This window comes from Leucoraja erinacea, chromosome 14 (assembly GCF_028641065.1).
Source record: "Leucoraja erinacea ecotype New England chromosome 14, Leri_hhj_1, whole genome shotgun sequence".
Taxonomy (NCBI): Eukaryota; Metazoa; Chordata; class Chondrichthyes; order Rajiformes; family Rajidae; genus Leucoraja; species Leucoraja erinaceus.
The window spans coordinates 19,018,081-19,039,171 of NC_073390.1; the positions used below are offsets into that span (position 1 = coordinate 19,018,081).

Sequence of the window (21,091 nt, forward strand, 5' to 3'; positions counted from 1 at the left end):
ACATTGGGTCTGTGGCGACCAGTGACTCCTGTACACCAGCACATTCCACAGACCAGGGACCATTTACAATTCTTTTTACCAAAGCCAAATTAACCTACAAACCTGTACATCTTTCAAGTGTAGGAAGAAATCGGGGCATTGCAGAAAATTCACGTGCTCACGGGAGAACGTACCAACTCAGTACAGACAGCACCCGTAGTCAGGATCAAACCTGGGTCTCTGGTGCTGTGAGGCAGCAACTCTACCACTGCGCCACTGTGCCATCTGATTTGTGATCTGTGATTCCTATTGTCCTTTGCTTTAAGAGGCTTCAGCTATGAGTGGACACAAGTAGGGTTGAGTTTGTCTCCCTTAGAGTGGAGATAGCTGAGGAGGTACTTGATTAAGGTACGCAAAATTATAAAGAACATACATTGAATAGCAATTGAGAACATTTTCCATTTAAGAAGCATCCATTATATAAGGGTATAGGTTAGAGTAAGGTGTAAGGAGATTTAGAGGGGTTTTGACCATTTGTTTGCGCCCAGAGGGTGGTTAAAATCTGGAAACCACTGCAGATATTTGCAGAGCAGTTAAGTATTTAGTTAAGAGCTTAAAACGCCACTTAGAAGGCTACAGGCCAAGAATTACAGCAGGATCTTGGTGGGCGGCACGGTGACGCAGTGGTAGAGTTGCTGCCTTACAATGCCAGAGACCCGGGTTCCATTCTGACTATGGACTCTGTCTGTACGGACTTTGTATGTTCTCCCTTTGTCCGCGTAAGGTTTGTCCGGGTGCTCGGTTTTCTTCCCACACTCCAAAGACATGGCTTTGTATGTTAATTGGCTTTGGTAAAGATTGTAAATTGTCCCGAGTGTGCTAGCGTACGTGGATCGCTGGTCAGCTTGGACTCTTTAGGCCGAAGGGCCTGTTTCCGTGCTGTATATCTAAACTTAAAGCTAAGCTGGGGAAGTGGACTGAGGAATGGCAAATATAGATGAATTCAGATGAGTGTGAGCTATTGCATTTTGCAAAGTCAAAGCAGGGCAGGACTTTCACAGTGGATGCAAATGGTAGGATCTTGGTGGGGGGGGGGGGGGGGGGGGGGGGATGGGGGGGGGGGGGTTTATAGAACTTCGGGACCTAGGAGCACAAGAACATGGTTCCTTCGCTCCATAGATGCTGCTGCACCCGCTGAGTTTCTCCAGCATTTTTGTGTACTTTATAGTTTATTGAAAGTTTATTTTTCGGTATTCTGTCCCTTTGGTTCCCTCTGGTGGAACCTATTTTTACTGCACATGTAAAGATTAAAGAACCACATAAGATCACCCAATAAATTAAACCTAATTATGAGGACAGCACAGTAGCGCAGTGGTAGAATTGCTGCCTTACAGCACTAGAGAAACAGTTTTGATCCTGACTACAGGTGCTGTCAGTATGGAGTTTGTACGTTCTCCCAGTGACCTGTGTGGGTTTTCTCCAGGTTTCCCGGTTTCATCCCACACTCCAAAGACGTAGCGGTTTGTAGGTTAATTGGCTTTGGTAAAGTTGTAAATTGTCCCTAGTGTGTAGGATTGTGCTGGTGTACAGGTGATCGATGGTCGGGGCGGACTCAGTGGGCTTAGGGGCTTAGTTCCCCGCTGTACCTCTAAAATAAAGTCTGAAGCATAAAGAATGCACCCGTCAATGGCCATGCAACCCATATCATTTCATCAGTTCAGAGACCCCTGTATTTCTCCTTTAATTTCTATGGTTTGGAAGAGGCCATTCAGCCCACTAATCTATCCCAATGCCCAGAGCAGTCCCATTAATCCCATTCCTCCCACAATTCCCAAAAGGTTTGATTACAGAGGTTGACCTGGATGTTGCTGCGACCATTCCATTTTAATTATGAAAGATGACTAGGTAAACTAGAGATTTTTTATAACAAAGGAGGTTAAATATAATTACAAGGAACAAGGAAGATTAAATAGAGAGAACTATTTTCCAGATGAAAATAGGACTAAAACCAGGGAATATGGATGTAAAGTAATTGAGGGATGAGAAGCGAGAGGAGGAAGCGTTTTCTATTGCATAGCACAACATTTTTATTGCATTTCTTGTTCACTTTTGTAAAGCCAATTGCTTTAACTATATTGCATGAAAGATAAACGCAAAATGCTGGAGTAACTCAGCTGGTCAGGCAGCATCTCTGGAGAACATAGATAGGCAACGTTTCGGATCAGAACCTTTCTTCAGGAGAAGTCCCGACCTGAAACGTCACCTATCCTCCAGAGATGCTGCCTGAGTTGCTCAGTTACTCTAGAACTTTGTGTCTATCTTTGGTACAAGCCAGCATCTGCTGTTCCTTGATATTACGCTATTGCATGGAATGGGTAGCTTCCATTTATCTTCTGGGCTCTCCGTGTCCCTGAGACACTAATATATGGAGATATGCAATCAAAACGGGATTGGATATTGCTTGCCTAACATGGCTAGGTCAAGTGGCACATTGGCGCAGCGGTAGAGTTGCTGCCTTACAGCGCCAGAGACAGTGGTTCGATCCTGACAGTGGGTGCTGTCTGTGCGGAGTTTGCACATTCTCCCCGTGACCGCCCGGGTGCTCCGGGCTTCCTCACACTTTCCAAAGACATGCAGGTTTGTAGGTTAATTGGCTTGATTAAAATTGTAAATTGTCCTTAGTGTGGGTAGGCTAGCGTTAGTGGGCAGGAATCGCTGGTCGGCGCGGACTCGGTGGGCCAAAGATCTTGTTTCTGCGCTGTAGCTCTAAACTAAACAAAACTAAAAAGTGGGCTACACATTCAGTACTTCAGTGGACAGTGGGCAGCATTCCTTGATGGATATCTCGCGGTGCTGGGACACCAACAAGTTAGGGGCAGAGCAAAGCGGGGCTTGACCAATCGTTCCCCTCTATGTTTTAACTTGGCCCTCATGACCACTTCCTCCAACTCACTGCAGGTGCTGTCAGGTCGATCACATGCTCACGTCCCTGGTCAAACTGTGACCTTCCCGGTGTCCTGCACTCTTTGGGTCTTGTCCACAACAGATTTTAGTGGTGGGTATTAACAAACACAGGACATTCACTGGCACATCATGGTACATCATCACTGGTACATCATCAATTAGTTTAGTTTAGATTAGATACAGCGCAGAAACAGGCCCTTCAGCCCACTGAGTCCGCGCCAACCTGTAATTCCTGTACACCAGCACTATCCTACGCACTAGGGACAATTCCCAACCGTTACCAATGCCAGTTAACCTACAAACCTGTAAACCTGTACGTGTATAGAGTGTGAGAGGAAACCAGAGCTCCCGGAGAAGGCTCACATGGGGAGCGTACAAACTCCATACAGACAGCACCCGGAGTCAGGGTCAAACTCTGGCCTCTTGTGCTGTAAGGTAGCAACTCTACCGCTATACCACCATGCCGCCCCCCCCCCCACCCCATTGTAATACTTTATTTTAAAGTTAGTTTCGGTTTAGGATGAAGACATCGTTAACATCTCCAGCGTTTATTACCTTCCCAAAATGACTTTCTAGGCAATTTCAAAGGAATTTAAGAGTCAGCTACAATGCATGGTCTGGAATCACAAATTTGTTTTAATTTTATTTTTAATCTTTAAAAAAATTAAACTGACAAAAACTGTGTAAAAATCTTCACGCAATTTTAGTCCTAACGTTCAATGGTGTCATACTCATTAGTGTTTGCATCTGTATTTACATAAAATATGTAGTGGATATTTTTAAGGCAGAGATAGACAAATTCTTGATTAGAATGTCAAGGGTTATGGGGAGAAGGCAGGAAAATGGGATTAGGAGGCAGAGATCAGCCATGATTGAATGCGGAGTAGCCGTGATGGGCGAATGGCCAAAATCTACTCCTATAACTTGTGAGCTTGTGAAAACACTTTTGCCACTGACGTGGCCCCTGGGGTGATATCCTTTCCCTTGTTTGAGGGGTGACCACACCAAATTCTATCCCTCAATGTCCAGCTGCAGAAGGACCCCAGACTGTGGTCCTCCACAACAGAGCCTTGGCGTTGGCTGCACTGAGCTTCAGTGCGTCTCTCAGCACGTACTCCTGCAGTCTGCAGCAGGCCAGTCGGCAACATTCCCTGATGGACGGCTCTGCTGGGAGACCAAAGAGCATCCCCAACAGTGTCCCTGGGAACAGTCCGTAAATCAGGGAGTCCTCCGTTATGCAACTGCTCGGGATGAACCGTGACTGGGACCCGTGCATCGTTCTCCAGATCGTCTCCGCAAATACACACTCTGCAAAGAGTTCAGGGTTACACAAAAAAGCTGGAGAAACTCAGCGGGTGCAGCAGCATCTATGGAGCGAAGGAAATAGGCAATGTTTCGGGCCGAAACCCTTCTTCAGACTTCAGTTTAGTTTATTGTCACGTGTGCCGAGGTAGAGTGAAAAGCTTTTCTTGTGTGCTAACCAGTCAGCAGAAAGACAATACAATGTTTACAATCGATCCATGTTCAGTGTACATGATAAGGGAATAACGTTTAGTGCAAGGTAAAACCAGCAACGTCCGATCAAGGATAGACACGAAATTTAGATCTAGGATAGTCCGAGGGTCACCAAAGAAGTAGATATTAGTTCAGCATTGCTTTCTGGGTGTAGTAGGTTGATTCAGTTGCCTGATAAGTTGCTGGGAAGAAACTGGCCCTGAATCTGGTGGTGTGCATTTTCACACTTCTATACCTTTTGCCTGATAGGGATATGAACCGTACCCTCTCCATAGCAAATGATATATAGGTCACGGCAGGAAATAATGCCAGATTGTTTTCCCTGAAGGACATTGGTGAAGCAGCTGAGATTTGACTAAATTCCAATCATTTTATGGCCACCTTTATAACGATGAGCTCTTTGTTGCTTTTTTGACAAATGAATTTAAAGCCCACAGCTGTCAGGAGAGGATTTCAACAGGTCTTTGGGCCCGGTGCAATGGCGTAGCGGTAGAATTGCAGAATTTACAGCAGCAGAGACCAGGTTCAATCCTGACTAAGGGTGCTGTCTGTATGGAGTTTGTGCATTCATAAACCGGCCATTGTGCTCCGGTTTTCTCCCACATCCCAAAGACATGCAAGTTTATATATTATTTGACTTCTGTAAATTGTCCCTAGTGTGTCGGGTAGAATTAGTGTAAAATTGCCCCATACATCTCCATTAAACTTTCCACCTCTCACCTTATAGCTACGCCCCCTGCTGTTGGACATTCCTTCCGGCGTTACGTCCGCACCCGGGTGGTACTAGAGAGGGACTACGCGCTGTCCGCGGGCATTCTGGGGGATTTCTGGGACCGCTGGGCACCGGGGGGGTGGAATGCATCATTGACAAGGAATGTAATATAGTTGTATCAGGGTGTAGCATTTAAAAATATTTGTTTTAGATAATTGGGTGATTTTGTATAATAGTGGTGGGTTTGTTTGGTATTGTTTTGTGTTGTATATATTATTGCAATCATTAATTACATTTATTCTTGTTAAAAATAAAGTGTTGGGCATTCTTAGAACATTGCACACAGCTCAGCACAGCACAGGAGCAGGCCCTTCAGCCCACGCATGGTGCCTAGATAAATTAATTTCCTCTGCTTGCATGTGATCCAAATCCCTCCATATCCATATGCTTATCTTAAGCCTTTTAAACTCCACCACCACCACCGGCAGTGTGTTCCAGACACCTACCACACTCCCTACAAAAATAATTACCCCACACATCTCCTTTAAACTTTATCACTTTCACCTTAAAGCTCTGACCTCTAGCCTTTGATATTTTCACTCTGGGAAGAATAATCTGATTGTCTACCCTCTATCTATGCCTCTCATAATTTTATATAGTCCCATCGCTCAGCATCCAACATTTGAGAGAAAATAATCCAAATAGTCCAACTGTTTTTTCACTGTCTTTTCAGTTCACCTTTCGCCCCACGGTTTCTTGCATATCAGTCACTGCTAAAATCAACGGAAGAAACCAACAATACTTGTTTTTTGTTTGTCCTTGCAAGTATTGACAGACGGTTGAAACATCAACTCATTTACAGAATAAAGGCACAATGCTTGAATGTCCAACTTGGTTGATAATGGCGGAGCACCAGTGCAAAGGTTGTCAGTGAAGCCAATAAGGACAGTTACACTTTATCCCTGCCAACAATAAAGGTCATTGTGGTACAGGTAGCAATGTTTGATTCTGCGTTTCAGAGATGTGGAGCCTTCCTTCATCTCCTTTGATTGCTGATTCAGTCGAGAGTATGGACTTCTGGCAACAGTAACTATTTCTTATGGAGAGCATCGTCAATGAGGGAAGGCAATCAGTTTCACCATGGGATTACCACAGAAACCTCCAGCCCAGATATCACCCTACACCCACACAGGCACTCTCTTCAATATGGTTGGTGACAAAAGGGACTGCAGATGCTCATTTACATTTAGAAAAACACAATACGTTTTAATATGTCGAAGAAGCCATGATGTTGGGTTACAGAAAAAGGCACAAAGTGCTGAAGTAACTCAGCCGGTCAGGCAACTTTCTCTAGATGGCATGGATCAGCGACGAGAAGCAGAGCAGGCTTGAGGGGTGGCGTGGCCAACTTCTGTTTGCTGTGTACTTGCATAGGTCGAACATACAACATAGAACAGAACAGCACAGGACCACAATGTCTATGCGAACATGATGCCAGGATACACTAATCTCCTCTGCCTGCACATGATCCATATCCCTCCATTCTCTGCATATCCACGTGACTGTATATGAACCCTTTAAATGTAAAATCGTATATGCCTCCACTATCTTTCCAGGAGCATGTTCCAGGCACCCTGCGTAAAAAAAAATCCATTGTGATATCATTGTGTGAGGAAGGTTCCCAACCAGAAAGATCACCGATCCATGTTGGCAGAGATGCTGCCTGACCTGCTTAAGTAACTCCACCGCTTTGTTTTTGTATACAAAAATCGCCTAGCAATCTCCTTTAAACTTTACCACTCTCACCTTCTAGTCTTCAAGAGACTATGAGGTCTAGTTTTTGATATTCTTGTCTTTGACCTTCTAGGCTTTGATATTTCCACCTTGGGGAAGAAGGTTTCTGACTGTCTACCCTCTCTATGCCTCTCAGAATTTTATGTACTTCTATGTGTCTCCCCTCAACCTCAAGCATTCCAGAGAAAACAATTCAAACCTGTCCCACCTCTCCTTGCAGCCAATCCTCCCTAATCTAGGCATCATTCTGGGAAAGGAGATACAAGGGTCCCCATTACCCGGGCCATCCCTCTCCTCACTGCTACCACCAGGCTGTCCGTTTCACTGCCGTATTACTCCATGACAATCACTCTCACTTTACCTCTGGAAGTCGGACCTTTGCATCATGTTTGGACCAAGGTCCAGAGACAACTAGCCCTAGTGAAATCCAAGCTGGGAAATGGTGAGGGAAGGAACTGCAGATGCTGGTATAAACCGAAGATATGCACAAGATGCTGGAGTAACTCAGCGGGTCAGGCGGCATCTCTGGAGATGCGATGTTTCTGATATACTGCCTGACCCATTGAGTTACTCCTGTATCTTGTAGCTCCAGTGATGCTGCCTGACCCATTGAGTTACTCCCGTATCTTGTAGCTCCAGTGATGCTGCCTGACCCATTGAGTTACTCCCGTATCTTGTAGCTCCAGTGATGCTGCCTGACCCATTGAGTTATAATAAGGTGGATGAATTGAATGCGATGCGATGTTTCTGATATACTGCCTGACCCATTGAGTTACTCCTGTATCTTGTAGCTCCAGTGATGCTGCCTGACCCATTGAGTTACTCCCGTATCTTGTAGCTCCAGTGATGCTGCCTGACCCATTGAGTTACTCCCGTATCTTGTAGCTCCAGTGATGCTGCCTGACCCATTGAGTTACTCCAGCATCTTGTGCCTATCCTCTGGGAAATGGTGAGCATGTTTGTTATTGGTGATAATTTTGTAATAAGGTGGATGAATTGAATGTGCAGTTAGTAGTTAAGGAATATGACGTAGTTGGAATTAGAGAGACATGGCTCCAGGGAGACCAAGGCTGGGAGCTAAACATGCAGGGGTATTCGTTACTCAGGAAGGATAGACAGAAAGGAAGAGGAGGTGGGTTGGCATTGCTGGTTAAAGAGGAGTTTAATGCAATAGCAAAGAGAGACATTATGTTGGATACTGTAGAATCAGTATGGGTAGAACTGTGAAATAGCCAAGGGCAGAAAATGCTTGTTGGAGTTGTATACAGACCACCAAGCAGCAGTAGGGAGATTGGGGATAGCATCAAGCAGGAAATTAGAGATGTGTGTAGCAAAGGTACAGCAGTTATCATGAGTGACTTTAATCTGCTTATAGATTGGGCTAACCAAATTGGTAGTAGTTGAGAAGGAGGATTTCCTGGAAATTTATACGGGATGGTTTTTTGATTCAATGATACAATTTATTTGAGGTTCAAATGAAATGTGGTTTCTGCAGTGATACACACAAGAAAAAGAACCAAGACACAACACAATTTACACAAACATCCATCACAGTGAATCTCCTCCTCACTGTGATGGAAGGCAAAGTCTTATCTCTCCCCTGCACTCCTCATTCTCCTCCTGATGTCAGAGTCAAAGACCCGGCGGGCGATGGTAAGTGTCCCGCGGCCATTAAAACCGCGCCGGGTGATGCAAGGCCGCGCTCCAGGTCTTGGTGTTGGAGCCCCTGGCGTGCGCTAGCAAGTCCCACGGCCGTTAAAGCCGCGCCGGGCGATGTAAGGCCCCGCTCCAGGTAATTTTCAACCCCGCAACTCGGGCGGGAGAAGTCGTTACTGTTGCAGAAACCCCGAAAAGCGGTCTCCCATCAGGGACCTGCGGGCTCCCGGTGTTACTGTCCACCAGACCTACGGTTGGAGCCTCCGAATCTCCGGGGTCGGGCTGCAGCAGCGCGCCACCACCGCTCCGAACTCGGCCAGCTCCATGATGGTAGTAGGTCCGCAGCTCCGCGACTGGAACCCCAGGTCGTTCCGGTTGGAGGCCACTCCACGGTGCTAGGCCCCAACGACAACAGAGACCCGACTGATTTAGATATGTAAAAAGGAAAAGATTAGTGAAGACAAATGTAGGTCCCTTACAATCAGAGACAGGTGAATTTATAATGGGAAACAAGAAAATGGCAGAACAATTAAACAAGTACTTTGGTTCTGTCTTCACTAAGGAAGACACAAACAATCTCCTAGAAATGCTAGGGACCAAGAATCTAGTGGGAGAGGCACTAAAGGGAATCCACATTAGGCAGGAAATGGTGTTAGGTAAACTGTTGGGACTGGAGGCAGATAAATCCCCAGGGCCTGATGGTCTGCATCCTAGAGTACACAAGGAGGTGGCCCAAGAAATTGTGGATGCATAGGTGATTATTTACCAATGTTCCCTCGACTCTGGAACAGTTCCTGTGGACTGGAGAGTAGCCAATGTAACCCCACTTTTTAAGAAAGGAGGGAGAGAGAAAACAGGGAATTATAGGGTGATTTCACGAAAGGTCACTGGAGCGTAGATCCGCACCCACGTGACCGAAAATCTCAAGTGGAGGACATGCTAGACATCCGGTACATGTTAGTGGATGGGAAAACACACACTTTCCCACCCACTGGACAAGGTCTACTCCAACATCAAGCTGGGCTACAGGGCTAGACCACTACCACACCTGGGCCAGTCTGACCATATGTCCCTGCTCTTAATTCCTGCATATGCCCCCCTCAGGAAAACCGCTCCTACTATTACAAAGACCATCACAACCTGGCCTGATGGTGCTTCGACAGGACCAACTGGGAGGTGTTTGAACGCCGGGACCTGGAGGTGTTTACAGACAGTGTACTGTGTTACATTAAAAACTGCATGGACACGGTCACAGTGGACAAACACATCCGGGTCTACCCCAACCAGAAGCCCTGGATGACCCGGGAGGTCCAGCGGCTGTTGAAAGAGAGGAACACCGCTTTTAGGTCTGGCGATAGGGCTTTATACAGCACGGCCCGAGCTAACCTGAAGAGAGGCATCAGAGAGGCCAAATCAAACTACAGGAGGAAGATAGAGGACCACCTGGACAGTAACAACAGCAGGCAGGTGTGGCAGGGGATCCAGTATCTCACCAACTATAAGACCAACCTTGGAGCTGTTGAAGGTGACGCCTCGTTGGCAGAGGAGCTGAACCACTTCTTTGCTCGCTTTGAAGTGGAGCCACCCGAGACAGCCACATCATAGCACATGGTCCACAGCAGCCTAACCCTCAAGATAGAGGAGCATGAGGTGAGGTGCACGCTGCGGGCCATCAATCCAAGGAAGGCTACTGGACCTGACGCCGTCTCTGGACGCGTGTTGAAGGACTGCGCCGACCAGCTGGCTGGAGTCTGTATGAGGATTTTCAACCAGTCTCTGGCCCAGTCCACTGTCCCACCCTGTCTGAAGTTCGCAACCATAGTCCCCTTGCCCAAAAAAACCAACATCTCCAGCCTCAACGACTACCGGCCAGTCGCACTCACACCAGTGGTGATGAATTGTTTTGAAAAACTGGTCCGGGGTCATATCACATCGCTCCTGCCCCGAAGCTTTGACCCCCACCAGTTTGCGTACAGAGCAAATAGATCTACAGAGGACGCTGTAGCCACAGCTCTCCATGCTGCACTGTCCCACCTGGAGCAGCGGGGAAGCTACGTGCAGATGCTCTTTGTGGACTACAGCTCTGCTTTTAATACCATCCTTCCCCACAAACTGGTGGACAAACTGGGGGACTTGGGTCTTCCACACTGCACCTGCACGTGGATAAATAGCTTCCTGTCGGGTCGCAGCCAGAGAGTCAGAGTGGGCCATCATACATCCACGGCCCTCAGCCTCAGTACCGGCTCTCCACAGGGCTGCGTACTGAGCCCCCTGCTCTACACCATCTACACACATGACTGCACCCCCGCCCACCACAGCAAAACCATTGTCAAATTTGCGGATGACACTACGGTGGTGGGACTCATCTCCGGGGGGGACGAGTACGCCTACCGGGATGAGGCGGAGCAGCTGACAGTGGTGTGTGAAGAAAATAACCTGCTCCTCAACACCTTAAAGACAAAGGAAATAATAATAGACTTCAGGAAGAATAAAACGGACATGGTACCATTAATTATCGGAGGGGACTGTGTGGAGAGGGTGGCGGATTTCCGCTTCCTGGGAATCCATATTGAGGAGGACCTGACGTGGAGCGTGAACACCACTGCGCTGCTGAAAAAGGTCCAGCAGAGACTGCACTTCCTGAGGGTGCTCAGGAAGAATAACATCACTCGGAGACTGCTGCTGTCCTTTTATCGGTGCTCCATTGAGAGAATCCTAACATACTGTGTATGCGTGTGGTACACCAGCTGCACAGCGGCTCAGAGGAAAGCGCTCCAGAGGGCCATTGACAACGCCCAGAGGATTGTCGGCTGCCCTCTCCTTACCTTGGAGGACTTACACAGTTCCCGCTGCATCAAAAAATCCCAGAGTATTATAAAGGACATTTCCCACCCCGGACACTCCCTGTTTGAACTGTTGCCGTCAGGCAGACGGTACAGATCTACAAGGACAAGGACGAACAGACTAAAAAACAGTTTTTACCCCACTGCTATAAAAGCACTAAATGTAGCTGCCAAGGAACGCAGGGGCGAGACATACTAAGGGACTGTGGTACACTGTGAAATCGACAGAAGGATGGAGGGTTGGGTGTTTATGCATGCTATTTTCATGATATTTATTTTAGTTGTTTATCTTTTAATATTTTATCTTGTATGTATCGTTAGCTTTTAGAAATGTTTGAATGGTGCACTGACTGGCTGACATTTTTTAATTTCGTTGTACATGGTTCATGTTACAATGACAATAAAGAAACTATTCTATATTCTATTCTAAAAACATAGAAAACGGCCAGGTTTTGATCTGCAATTTATTGTGCCAGTCGGGGTGACCGTGATCGCGTTTGCTCGCTGAATTTCATCAAAAGTAAGGCATTATTGACTTACTTTTGATGAAATTCAGCGGGCAAACGCGATAATTCCCGATATTTTGGACCTTTAAATCTCCACGGCAAATGTCCGCTGTTCACTTCCGCTGGATTGGCACCTTCAGCTCCCTGTTTAATTTACCTTAGTTTCTATCTTTTTTTTTTACTGTAAATCTAGGTAGCTGTGCCTCATGGCCACCCCGACTGGCACAGCAAATTGCAGATCAAAATCTGGCCGTTTTCTATGTTTTTAACGGGTGGGAAAGTGCATGTTTTCCCATCCACTAACATGTACCGGATGTCTAGCATGTCCTCCACTTGAGATTTTCGGTCACATGGGTGCGGATCTACGCTCCAGTGACCTTTCGTGAAATCACCCTATAGACCAGTTAGCCTTACATTGGTAGTGGGGAAGATGCTTGAGTCGATTATTAAAGATGTTATAGCAGTGCATTTGGAAAGCAGTGACATGATCGGTCAGTCAACATGGATTTATGAAGGGGAAATCATGCTTGACTAATCTTCTGGAATTTTTTGTGGATAAATATGAGGTTATCCACTTTGGTAGCAAGAATAGGAAGGCAGATTATTATCTGAATGGTCAGATTAAGAAAAGTGGAGGTAAAATGAGGCCTGTGTGTGCTTGTACATCAGTCACTGAAAGTAAGCATGCAGATACAGAAGGCAGTGAAAAAAGCTAATGGCATGTTGGCCTTCATTGCGAGAGGATTTGAGTTTCGGAGCAAGGAGGTCCTACTGCAGTTGTACAGGGCCCTGGTGAGATCGCTGCTGGAGCATTGTGTGCAATTTTGGTCTCCTAATTTGAGGAAGGACATTATTGTTATTGAGGGAGTGCAGCGTAGGTTCACCAGGTTAATTCTCGGGATGGCGCGACTGACATATGATGAAAGAATGGGTCGACTGGGCTTGTATTCACTTGAATTTAGAAGGATGAGAGGGCATTTTATAGAAACATATAAAATGTTCAAAGGATTGGGCAGGCTAGATGCAGGAAACATGTTTCCGATGTTGGGGGAGTCCAGAACCAGGGGTCACAGTTTAAGAATAGAGGGTAGGATAGATAGATAGATAGATAGATAGATAGATAGATAGATAGATAGATAGATAGATAGATAGATAGATAGATCCTTTATTGTCATTCAGACCTTTCGGTCTGAACGAAATTATGTTGCCTGCAGTCATACACAGAATCAATAATAACAAAACATACAATAAACACAAATTAAATATCCACCACAGTGAGTTCACCAACCACATCCTCACTGCGATGGAGGCAAAGTCTTAGTCTCCGTCTCTTCCCTCCTTGTTCTCCCTCTGCGCTGAGGCGATCGATCCAGGCTGAAGATGCCGCTCTCCAGTCCAGCGGACCTCCATGGTGATGTCCCCGCCGCCAAAAGCCGGAACGCCGTCTCCACTCCTAGACGTCCCGCCACAGCATCAGCTCCGGGCCGCCGCCAATTTAGGATTGAGATGAGGAAAAACTTCTTCACCCAGAGTCGTGAATCTGTGGAATTCTCTGCCAGAGAAGGCAGTGGTGGCCAATTCACTGGATGTTTTCAAGAAAGAGTTAGATTTAGCTCTTGGGGCTCAAGGAATCAAGGGATATGGGGAAAAAGCAGGAACGGTGTACTGATTTTAGATGATCAGCCATGATCATATTGAATGGCGGTGCTGGCTCGAAGAGCTGAATGGCACCTATTTTTCTGCTTCTATGGTGAGCATTTTAATAACACTCTCAACATTTACCAGAGGGTAGACACAAGGTACAGGTGATAATTAGATCGACTGGATTCCTCCTGCTTTTTATGTTAGAACATACCCGAGCAATTTTCCACATAGTTGGGTTGTTAGCATTGTAACAACTGGAACAGTTCAGCTCGGAGTTCAGCTTGTTATAGAGAACAGATCTTCAGTAGTACAGCTGGGATGTTGACTGCCCCATGGTCTTTACTGTGTCCAATGATCTCAGCAATTGAGATCACATTGATATCACCCATCCCCTCCCCCCCTCCTCTCCTCCCCACCTTTTCCCTCCCACCCCACAACTTCCCCCCCCCCCCCCCCCCCCTACCCCCTTCCCCTCTCCCCCTTCTTCCCCCACCCTCCCATCCTTCCCTCTCCCCCCGCCCCCATTTTGTGTCTATCTTTGGTGTAAACCATTATCTGCAGTTCCATCCTACACACATTGTGTCTTGAGCAGGAAGGAACTGATTACACTGATTTTCCAGTTGCCAAACACTTTAACTCCCCTTCCCATTCCCACATTGACCTACTGTCCTGGGCCTCCTCCACTGTCAGAGTGAGGCCAAATGCAAATTGGAGAAACAGCACAGGCGGTATGATATTGATTTCTCTAAGTTCAAGTAACTCTTACATCCCCTCTCTCTTTGTCCTCCGCCACCATAGTTGTTGCATTGCTGAGTTTCAGTTTATGTTACTCATTATCACTTTCCCCACAGCCAACAATTGTGGTCTCCAGCTTTCCTTGATCATCGTTGCTGGCTTTCATCTGTCCGTTTGCATATCTTTCATTCATTTGTCCTATGTACCTTCCCATATCTCTCGGTTCCCTCTCCCCTGACTCAGTCTGAAGAAGGATCTCGACCCGATACGTCACCTATTCCTTTTCTCCAGAGATGCTGCCTGTCCTGCTGGGTTTCTCCAACACTTTGTGTCGAGCAGTTGCAACAGGAATCTGTGGCAAAAAGAACTACAAATCCCACAATCCCTTGTGTGCAAGCAGCCTGCTTCAGAGGCCTCTGTTCCCAGGATGCCTCAGCTCTGCTTAGTCCCATGTCGGAGTTTTGCTTTGTTCTTCCTCAGAGATCACCTGAGGAGCGAGCCTGGGATACATCAATACATTCCCAGGGTGTGTTCAACGTTGCACAGCCCAGCTGGTGTACAGAGACTGAACACACAAACTTGTTTCTGTGACAAATTAGCCCAAGGTAGACAGACCCCTGCCCACAAGTCAAGACAAGTCAAGAGTCAAGAGAGTTTATCGTCATGTGCCCCAGATAGGACAATGAAATTCTTGCTTGCTGCAACACAACAGAATATTGTAAGCAAAAATACAGAACAGTTCAGTTCAATATACACATAAATAAGCAGATAAAGTGCAATAGGCTGTTAGTTCAGAGTCTGTTTGTTTGCGAGTTTAATAGCCTGATGGGTGGGAAAAAAGCTGTTCCTGAATCTGGATGTAACAGATCTCAGGCTCCTGTACCTTCTGCCCGCTGGTAGAATAGAATAGAATAGAATAGTTTCTTTATTGTCATTGTAACATGAACCATGTACAACAAAATTTAAAAATGTCAGCAAGTCCGTAGCGGAGCGGAGAGTTGAGTGCATGGCGAGGATGGTGTGGGTCCTTGATCCCTTCGATGGTGCCATAGATCCCTTCGATGGTGGGGAGGTCAGAGCCAATGATGGACTGGGCAGTGGTCACAACTTTCTGCATCCTTTTCCGCTCCTGGACGCTCAAGTTGCCGAACCAAGCCACGATGCAACCAGTCAGCATGCTCTCTACTGTGCACCTGCAGATGTTCACCAACACTAACTCAACCCCACACACACGCATTGGGCTCACACACATGCATTGGGCACACACACACACGGGTAATGGGCACACACACACTCATTGGGCACCCACAAACGCGCATTGAGCGCACACACGTGTATACATGGATCACACACGCACACACCATATAACCATATAACCATATAACAATTACAGCATGGAAACAGGCCATCTCGGCCCTACAAGTCCATGCCAAACAAATTTTTTTCCCCTTAGTCCCACCTGCCTGCACTCGTACCATACCCCTCCATTCCCTTCTCATCCATATGCCTATCCAATTTATTTTTAAATGATACCAATGAACCTGCCTCCACCACTTCCACTGGGAGCTCATTCCACACCGCCACCACTCTCTGCGTAAAGAAGTTCACCCTCATATTACCCCTACACTTCTGTCCCTTAATTCTGAAGTCATGTCCTCTTGTTTGAATCTTCCCTATTCTCAAAGGGAAAAGCTTGTCCACATCAACTCTGTCTATCCCTCTCATCATTTTAAAGACCTCTATCAGGTCCCCCCTTAACCTTCTGCGCTCCAGAGAATAAAGACCTAACTTATTCAACCTATCTCTGTAACTTAGTTGTTGAAACCCAGGCAACATTCTAGTAAATCTCCTCTGTACTCTCTCTATTTTGTTGACATCCTTCCTATAATTGGGCGACCAAAATTGTACACCATACTCCAGATTAGGTCTCACCAATGCCTTGTACAATTTTAACATTACATCCCAGCTTCTATACTCAATACTCTGATTTATAAAGGCTAGCATACCAAAAGCTTTCTTTACCACCCTATCTATATGAGATTCCACCTTCAAGGAACTATGCACGGTTATACCCAGATCCCTCTGTTCAACTGTATTCTTCAATTCCCTACCATTTACCATGTACGTCCTATTTTGATTTGTCCTGCCAGATGTACAGGTGTTGGCATTCATCGTCAAAGAACCGTGCTACCCAGACATTGACCCCTTCAAGCCGCTACCTGACACACCTCAAATAGTCAGTCTGAAGAAGGGTCTCGACGCTGCCAATTCCTTCTGCCTCATCCGCTGAGTTACTCCAGCATTTTTTGTCACATCTCAAATAATACTGTTAGTATCATCAAATAATGAGCACTGTGCCTGTATAGAAAAAACACACACAGTTGAACATTGACAATACACACATTTACAGCTGCCTCATGCACACACAATTGCCCATCACGCACACTACCTCTCACACAACTACATATCTCTCTCATGCACACACTGCTACCTCACTCACACACAACTACCTCTCCACACACACCTCTCACACACAAGTACCCCCCACACACTACCTCTCTCTCACACACACAGATCTTTCAAACATTCATACACACGCTTGCCTCTCACACACACAACCTCTCTCACACACATTCATACACACAACTACCTCTTTCACACAGAGAGATCTCTCATACACACACCTTCCTCTCTGCCATATCACACTCAGCTGACTCGGACTGACACTGACGCGCTCTCTCTCACACACACACACACATTGGGCTGCCTCCGGCGCCGTGACGTGTCTCCGCCGCTGTATATAGGACAGAGTGAGCGCTTGTAGCTCCCCTGCCAAGCGGACAGAGAGGACACAGCGGGCAGTCGCGATCCCCCTCTCCCCACCGTACCCGGCCCCGCCGCCGCCGCTGCTGCTGTGATCGCACCGTGCCAGCATGTCTCAGGGTGAGTGCTCGCTGCTCGGCCCCCCTTTCCCTGAAGGGACACGTTTTGCATTCTTTCTCAGGTTTAATGTGCTGATAAATCTAGCTGCAATTTACCTTCCAGCGGCTGGTGGGCAGTTGCAGTCTGCGACAACTCGTTTTTTTGTCTATGCTTACTACGTGCAAGAGAGCTGCAGTTTGCATTCTCACCCAATCGGTCGCCCTGCTGCTATTTTCTTCTTTTTTTTCAGTTTGCTTTTAAAACCAAATTCTCTTTCCGCTCTCTCTTCTCTTCCGGTTGAAATTGACCAGGGTTGCACTGAAATATCAGCAGGCCTGGCCCGCTGTGGGATCACTGCGCGCCCTCCAATCTATTTTCAAGACTGCATTTAAGCCTGAGTTTGACTGGCTTGTTTTTATTTCCTTCCTTTTGATCCCTCGCGTGATTTGCAAACATTGCACGGTTCGAAAAATGTTCCTCGAATATAGTCCTGTGTAACTCCCAGAACTAGCTTCTGCAAAGACTTTCCCCCTAACTTTATCCAACGAATTATTGTAAACCATACAAGTCCTGCCTATGTTATCACAATTCCTATCAAACGATGGATGTAAATATCATTCCAAATGTATCAGTCTCAGCAGCGTTTAAAAATGTTTGAGTAGACTATTTAAGAAATAACTCTGATTTAAAACTTTTTAAGCTCACCAATGTTCTGTATTCTTTGCACTGGCTTACAAAAAAATTCTTTCTCCGCTTGTGTTCACCGCCAGTAGCCGGCGCAGTTCTCTATTAACTGCATCACTAACTTTGATAATGAGTTAATTTTGGCATCAGTTGGCCAGTTAAAGCAAACATTTTATTTTTTGAAGAACCAAGGAACTGCAGATGCTGGTTTACAAACAAGAGAGACACAAAAATGCTGGGGTAACTCAGCAGGTCAGGCAGCATCTATGGAAAACATAGAGAGGTGACGGAAAGTCAGTCACAGAGTCATACAGCGTGGAAACGGGCCCTTCCGCCCAACTTGCTCACACCAGCCAACTTTTCCCATTTACACTAGTCCCACCAGCCAGCGTTTGGCCCATATCCCTCCTAAAATGTCCTATCCATGTATCTGTCTAAATGTTTCCTAAACGTTGCGATACTGGTAGCACTTTTTCAAAGTAGGAATACCTTGAGGAGATTTCGAGTCGGGTAGTTTCAGAGTTGCCTCTACAGAGTGATCACCCAATATGCATTTGGTTTTACAAAAGTTTAGGAAATCATGTTGTGCAGTATACTTGATTGGGAGAGTGTTGCTTCACATGGATGGACAAGGGTATGAGTTCCTCATTGTTGGTACTGGAGGTATCAATTGGATGACTCTTGCATCTCATCCCCATAACAATCCTGTCCTTCCTCCTTTGTCTTGTCGATCCATCTCTTAGTCTTTCTACCTTTTAAAGTGAACCTCGTTTCGCTCTTTTTATTTTTTGTCTGAGGAAGGTTTCGACCTGAAATGTCACCCATCCCTTTCCTCCAGAGATGTTGCCCAACCAGCTCCTTGTGTCCATCTTCACTCTTTCCCAATTGTGATGAAGAATCTTTTGCCTGAAATGTTCACTGTTTCTCTTTGTACAGATACTGCCTAATCTGCTGAGTTTTTCCGACATTTTTTGATTTTATCTCCAGCAACTTAAGGGTTTGTGCATTTGCGTAGAGTCATACAGCATGGAAACAAGCCCTTTGGCCCAACTTGACCACGCCGAACGAAGTGATTGTCTACACTAGTCCCACCCACCTACGTTTGGCCCATATCCCTCTAAACCTACCCGATCCAGATACCTGTCCACAGACACAGGCAGCATCTCCGGAGAGAAGGAATGGGTGACGCTTCGGGTCCAGATCCCCGTTTGGCCCATATCCCTCTAAACCTACCCTATCTATGTACGTGTCCACAGACACAAAAAGCTGGAGGAATTCAGCAGGACAAGCAGCATCTCTGGAGAGAAGGAATGGGTGACGTTTCAGGTCTCATCTCAAAACGTCACCCATTCCTTCTCTTCAGAGATGCTGCGTGTCCCTGCAGAGTTACTCCATCTTTTTGTGTCTATCTTCGGTTTAAACCAGCATCTGCAGTTCCTTCTTACACATGTACCTGTCTAAATGATTTTTAAACATTGTGATAGTCCCTGCCTCAACTACCTCCTCCAGCAGTTGTTCCATATATCTGCTACCCATTGTGCTTTTAAAAAAAAAAAATAAGAGCCTCCCAGGTTCCTATTAAATCTTTCCCCCTTAAACCTAGGTCCCCTGGTTCTTGATTCTCTTGCTCTAGGTAAAAGACTGCAATTACACTATCTATTCCTCTTATGCCACATGGATCTCAGAATCTTCCTCCTACATTCCTTAACAGACTTGCCCTTTGTATCCCTCTTTCAATGTCTTGTCACCACACCTGCTCTCCAGATTAAAGGCTGATCCCTTTCTGCATTCCTTTCCACTGGAGATGCATGTCTACAATCCTCAGTCGCACTCTCTCTGTCTCTCTCCCTCCTTTCTCAGTGGCCTGACCAAACCCATGATTTGTTGTGCATTTGATCATCCTTGACCTATTGCCAACTAGGGGTGGCACAGCGATAAAGTTGCTGCCTCACAGCGCCAGAGACCCAAGTTCAGTCCTGACTACGAGTGCTGTCTGTACAGAGTTTGTATGTTTTCCCTGTGACTGCATAGAAGGGCCTGTTTCCATGCTGTATCTGTAAAAGTCTAAAGTGAATACCATGCAATTGTGCTTGCTGTCCTGGGTACAATTGCGCCCCCCCCCCCCCCCCCCTTCCCCTGTTTCTTAGAAACGATGACCTGGTCACCCTTGAAGCTGTTTGTGACAGCTTGCTGTGCAGTAAATGGCTGAGGTGGCTCCTCCATTTTCTGCCTCAAATGTTAAAAGTGTTTAAGAATAGGGAGGTAATGCTGGAACTGTTTTACCACAAGTGCCTTGTGCAGCTTGGATTAGCAGATTGCAGGAAAGATGTGTTTGCAGCGAAGAGGTGACAGAAGAGATTTATGAGGCCGTTCCCTGGACCGTAAAATTGTAGCAATGAATAAAGATCGGCTGAGGATGTTCGATTTAGGAATGGAGGTGACTGAGGGAAAAAACACTTGGTATTTAAAATTATGAAAGGCCTATAAGGTGTAGATGGGAAGAATTTATTTTGGGGATGGGGGGGGACATAGATATAAAATAATTGCTAGAAAAATTAGAGAGGAAGTGGGGAGGAAATAAATTCTCTCGGAAGATGGAAGGAATGTGCAGGGTGGTAATACAAGCAGAATCTTCATCACTTTCAAGCAGAACAAGCAGGGAGAAAACAGTCCATATCATGATTTTTCTGCAATGCAATACATCATCTGTACATGTGTCAAGAGAGGCACATTGGAAACAAAAATTGTATTGATTTATTTACTCACTAATTCAGCAAGAGTGAATTTGATTCCATATCTCAAGTGTTTGTGTAATGATTTGTGAATTCTGTAAAGGCAAATTTCCGCTATGGCGATACTGCAGGGGCTATAGAGTAATAGGGCGGCACAGTGTTGCAATAGCAGAGTTGCTGCCTATCAGCGCCGGAGACCCAAGTTCGGTCCTGACCTCCTGACGGGGTTTGTACGATCTCCCTGTGACTGCATGGGGTTTCTGGCCAAACCCATAATTTGTTTGCATTTGATCATCCTTAACCTATTGCTGATACTAGGGGTGGCACAGCGGTAGAGTTGCTACCTTACAGCGCCGGAGACCCGGGCTTGATCCTGACTTTAAGTGTTGTCTTTCCAGAGTTTGT

At 46.2% G+C, this 21,091-nt stretch overlaps 1 protein-coding gene across 2 annotated transcripts in view; it reads left to right on the forward strand.

Annotated features, from left to right (window-relative positions):
• Nucleotides 1-17,130: 17,130 nt before the first annotated feature.
• Nucleotides 17,131-21,091, forward strand: part of gyg1a (glycogenin 1a) — a 65,678-nt gene continuing 61,717 nt past the window's right edge. Inside the window, exon 1 of one of the 2 annotated variants that reach the window (XM_055645703.1) lies at nt 17,131-17,291. In XM_055645703.1, coding sequence (XP_055501678.1) covers nt 17,282-17,291 — 10 coding nt within the window. In that variant the 5' untranslated portion in view covers nt 17,131-17,281. The remainder of the gene's footprint in view (nt 17,292-21,091) is intronic. The other variant, XM_055645702.1, reaches the window with a different exon arrangement.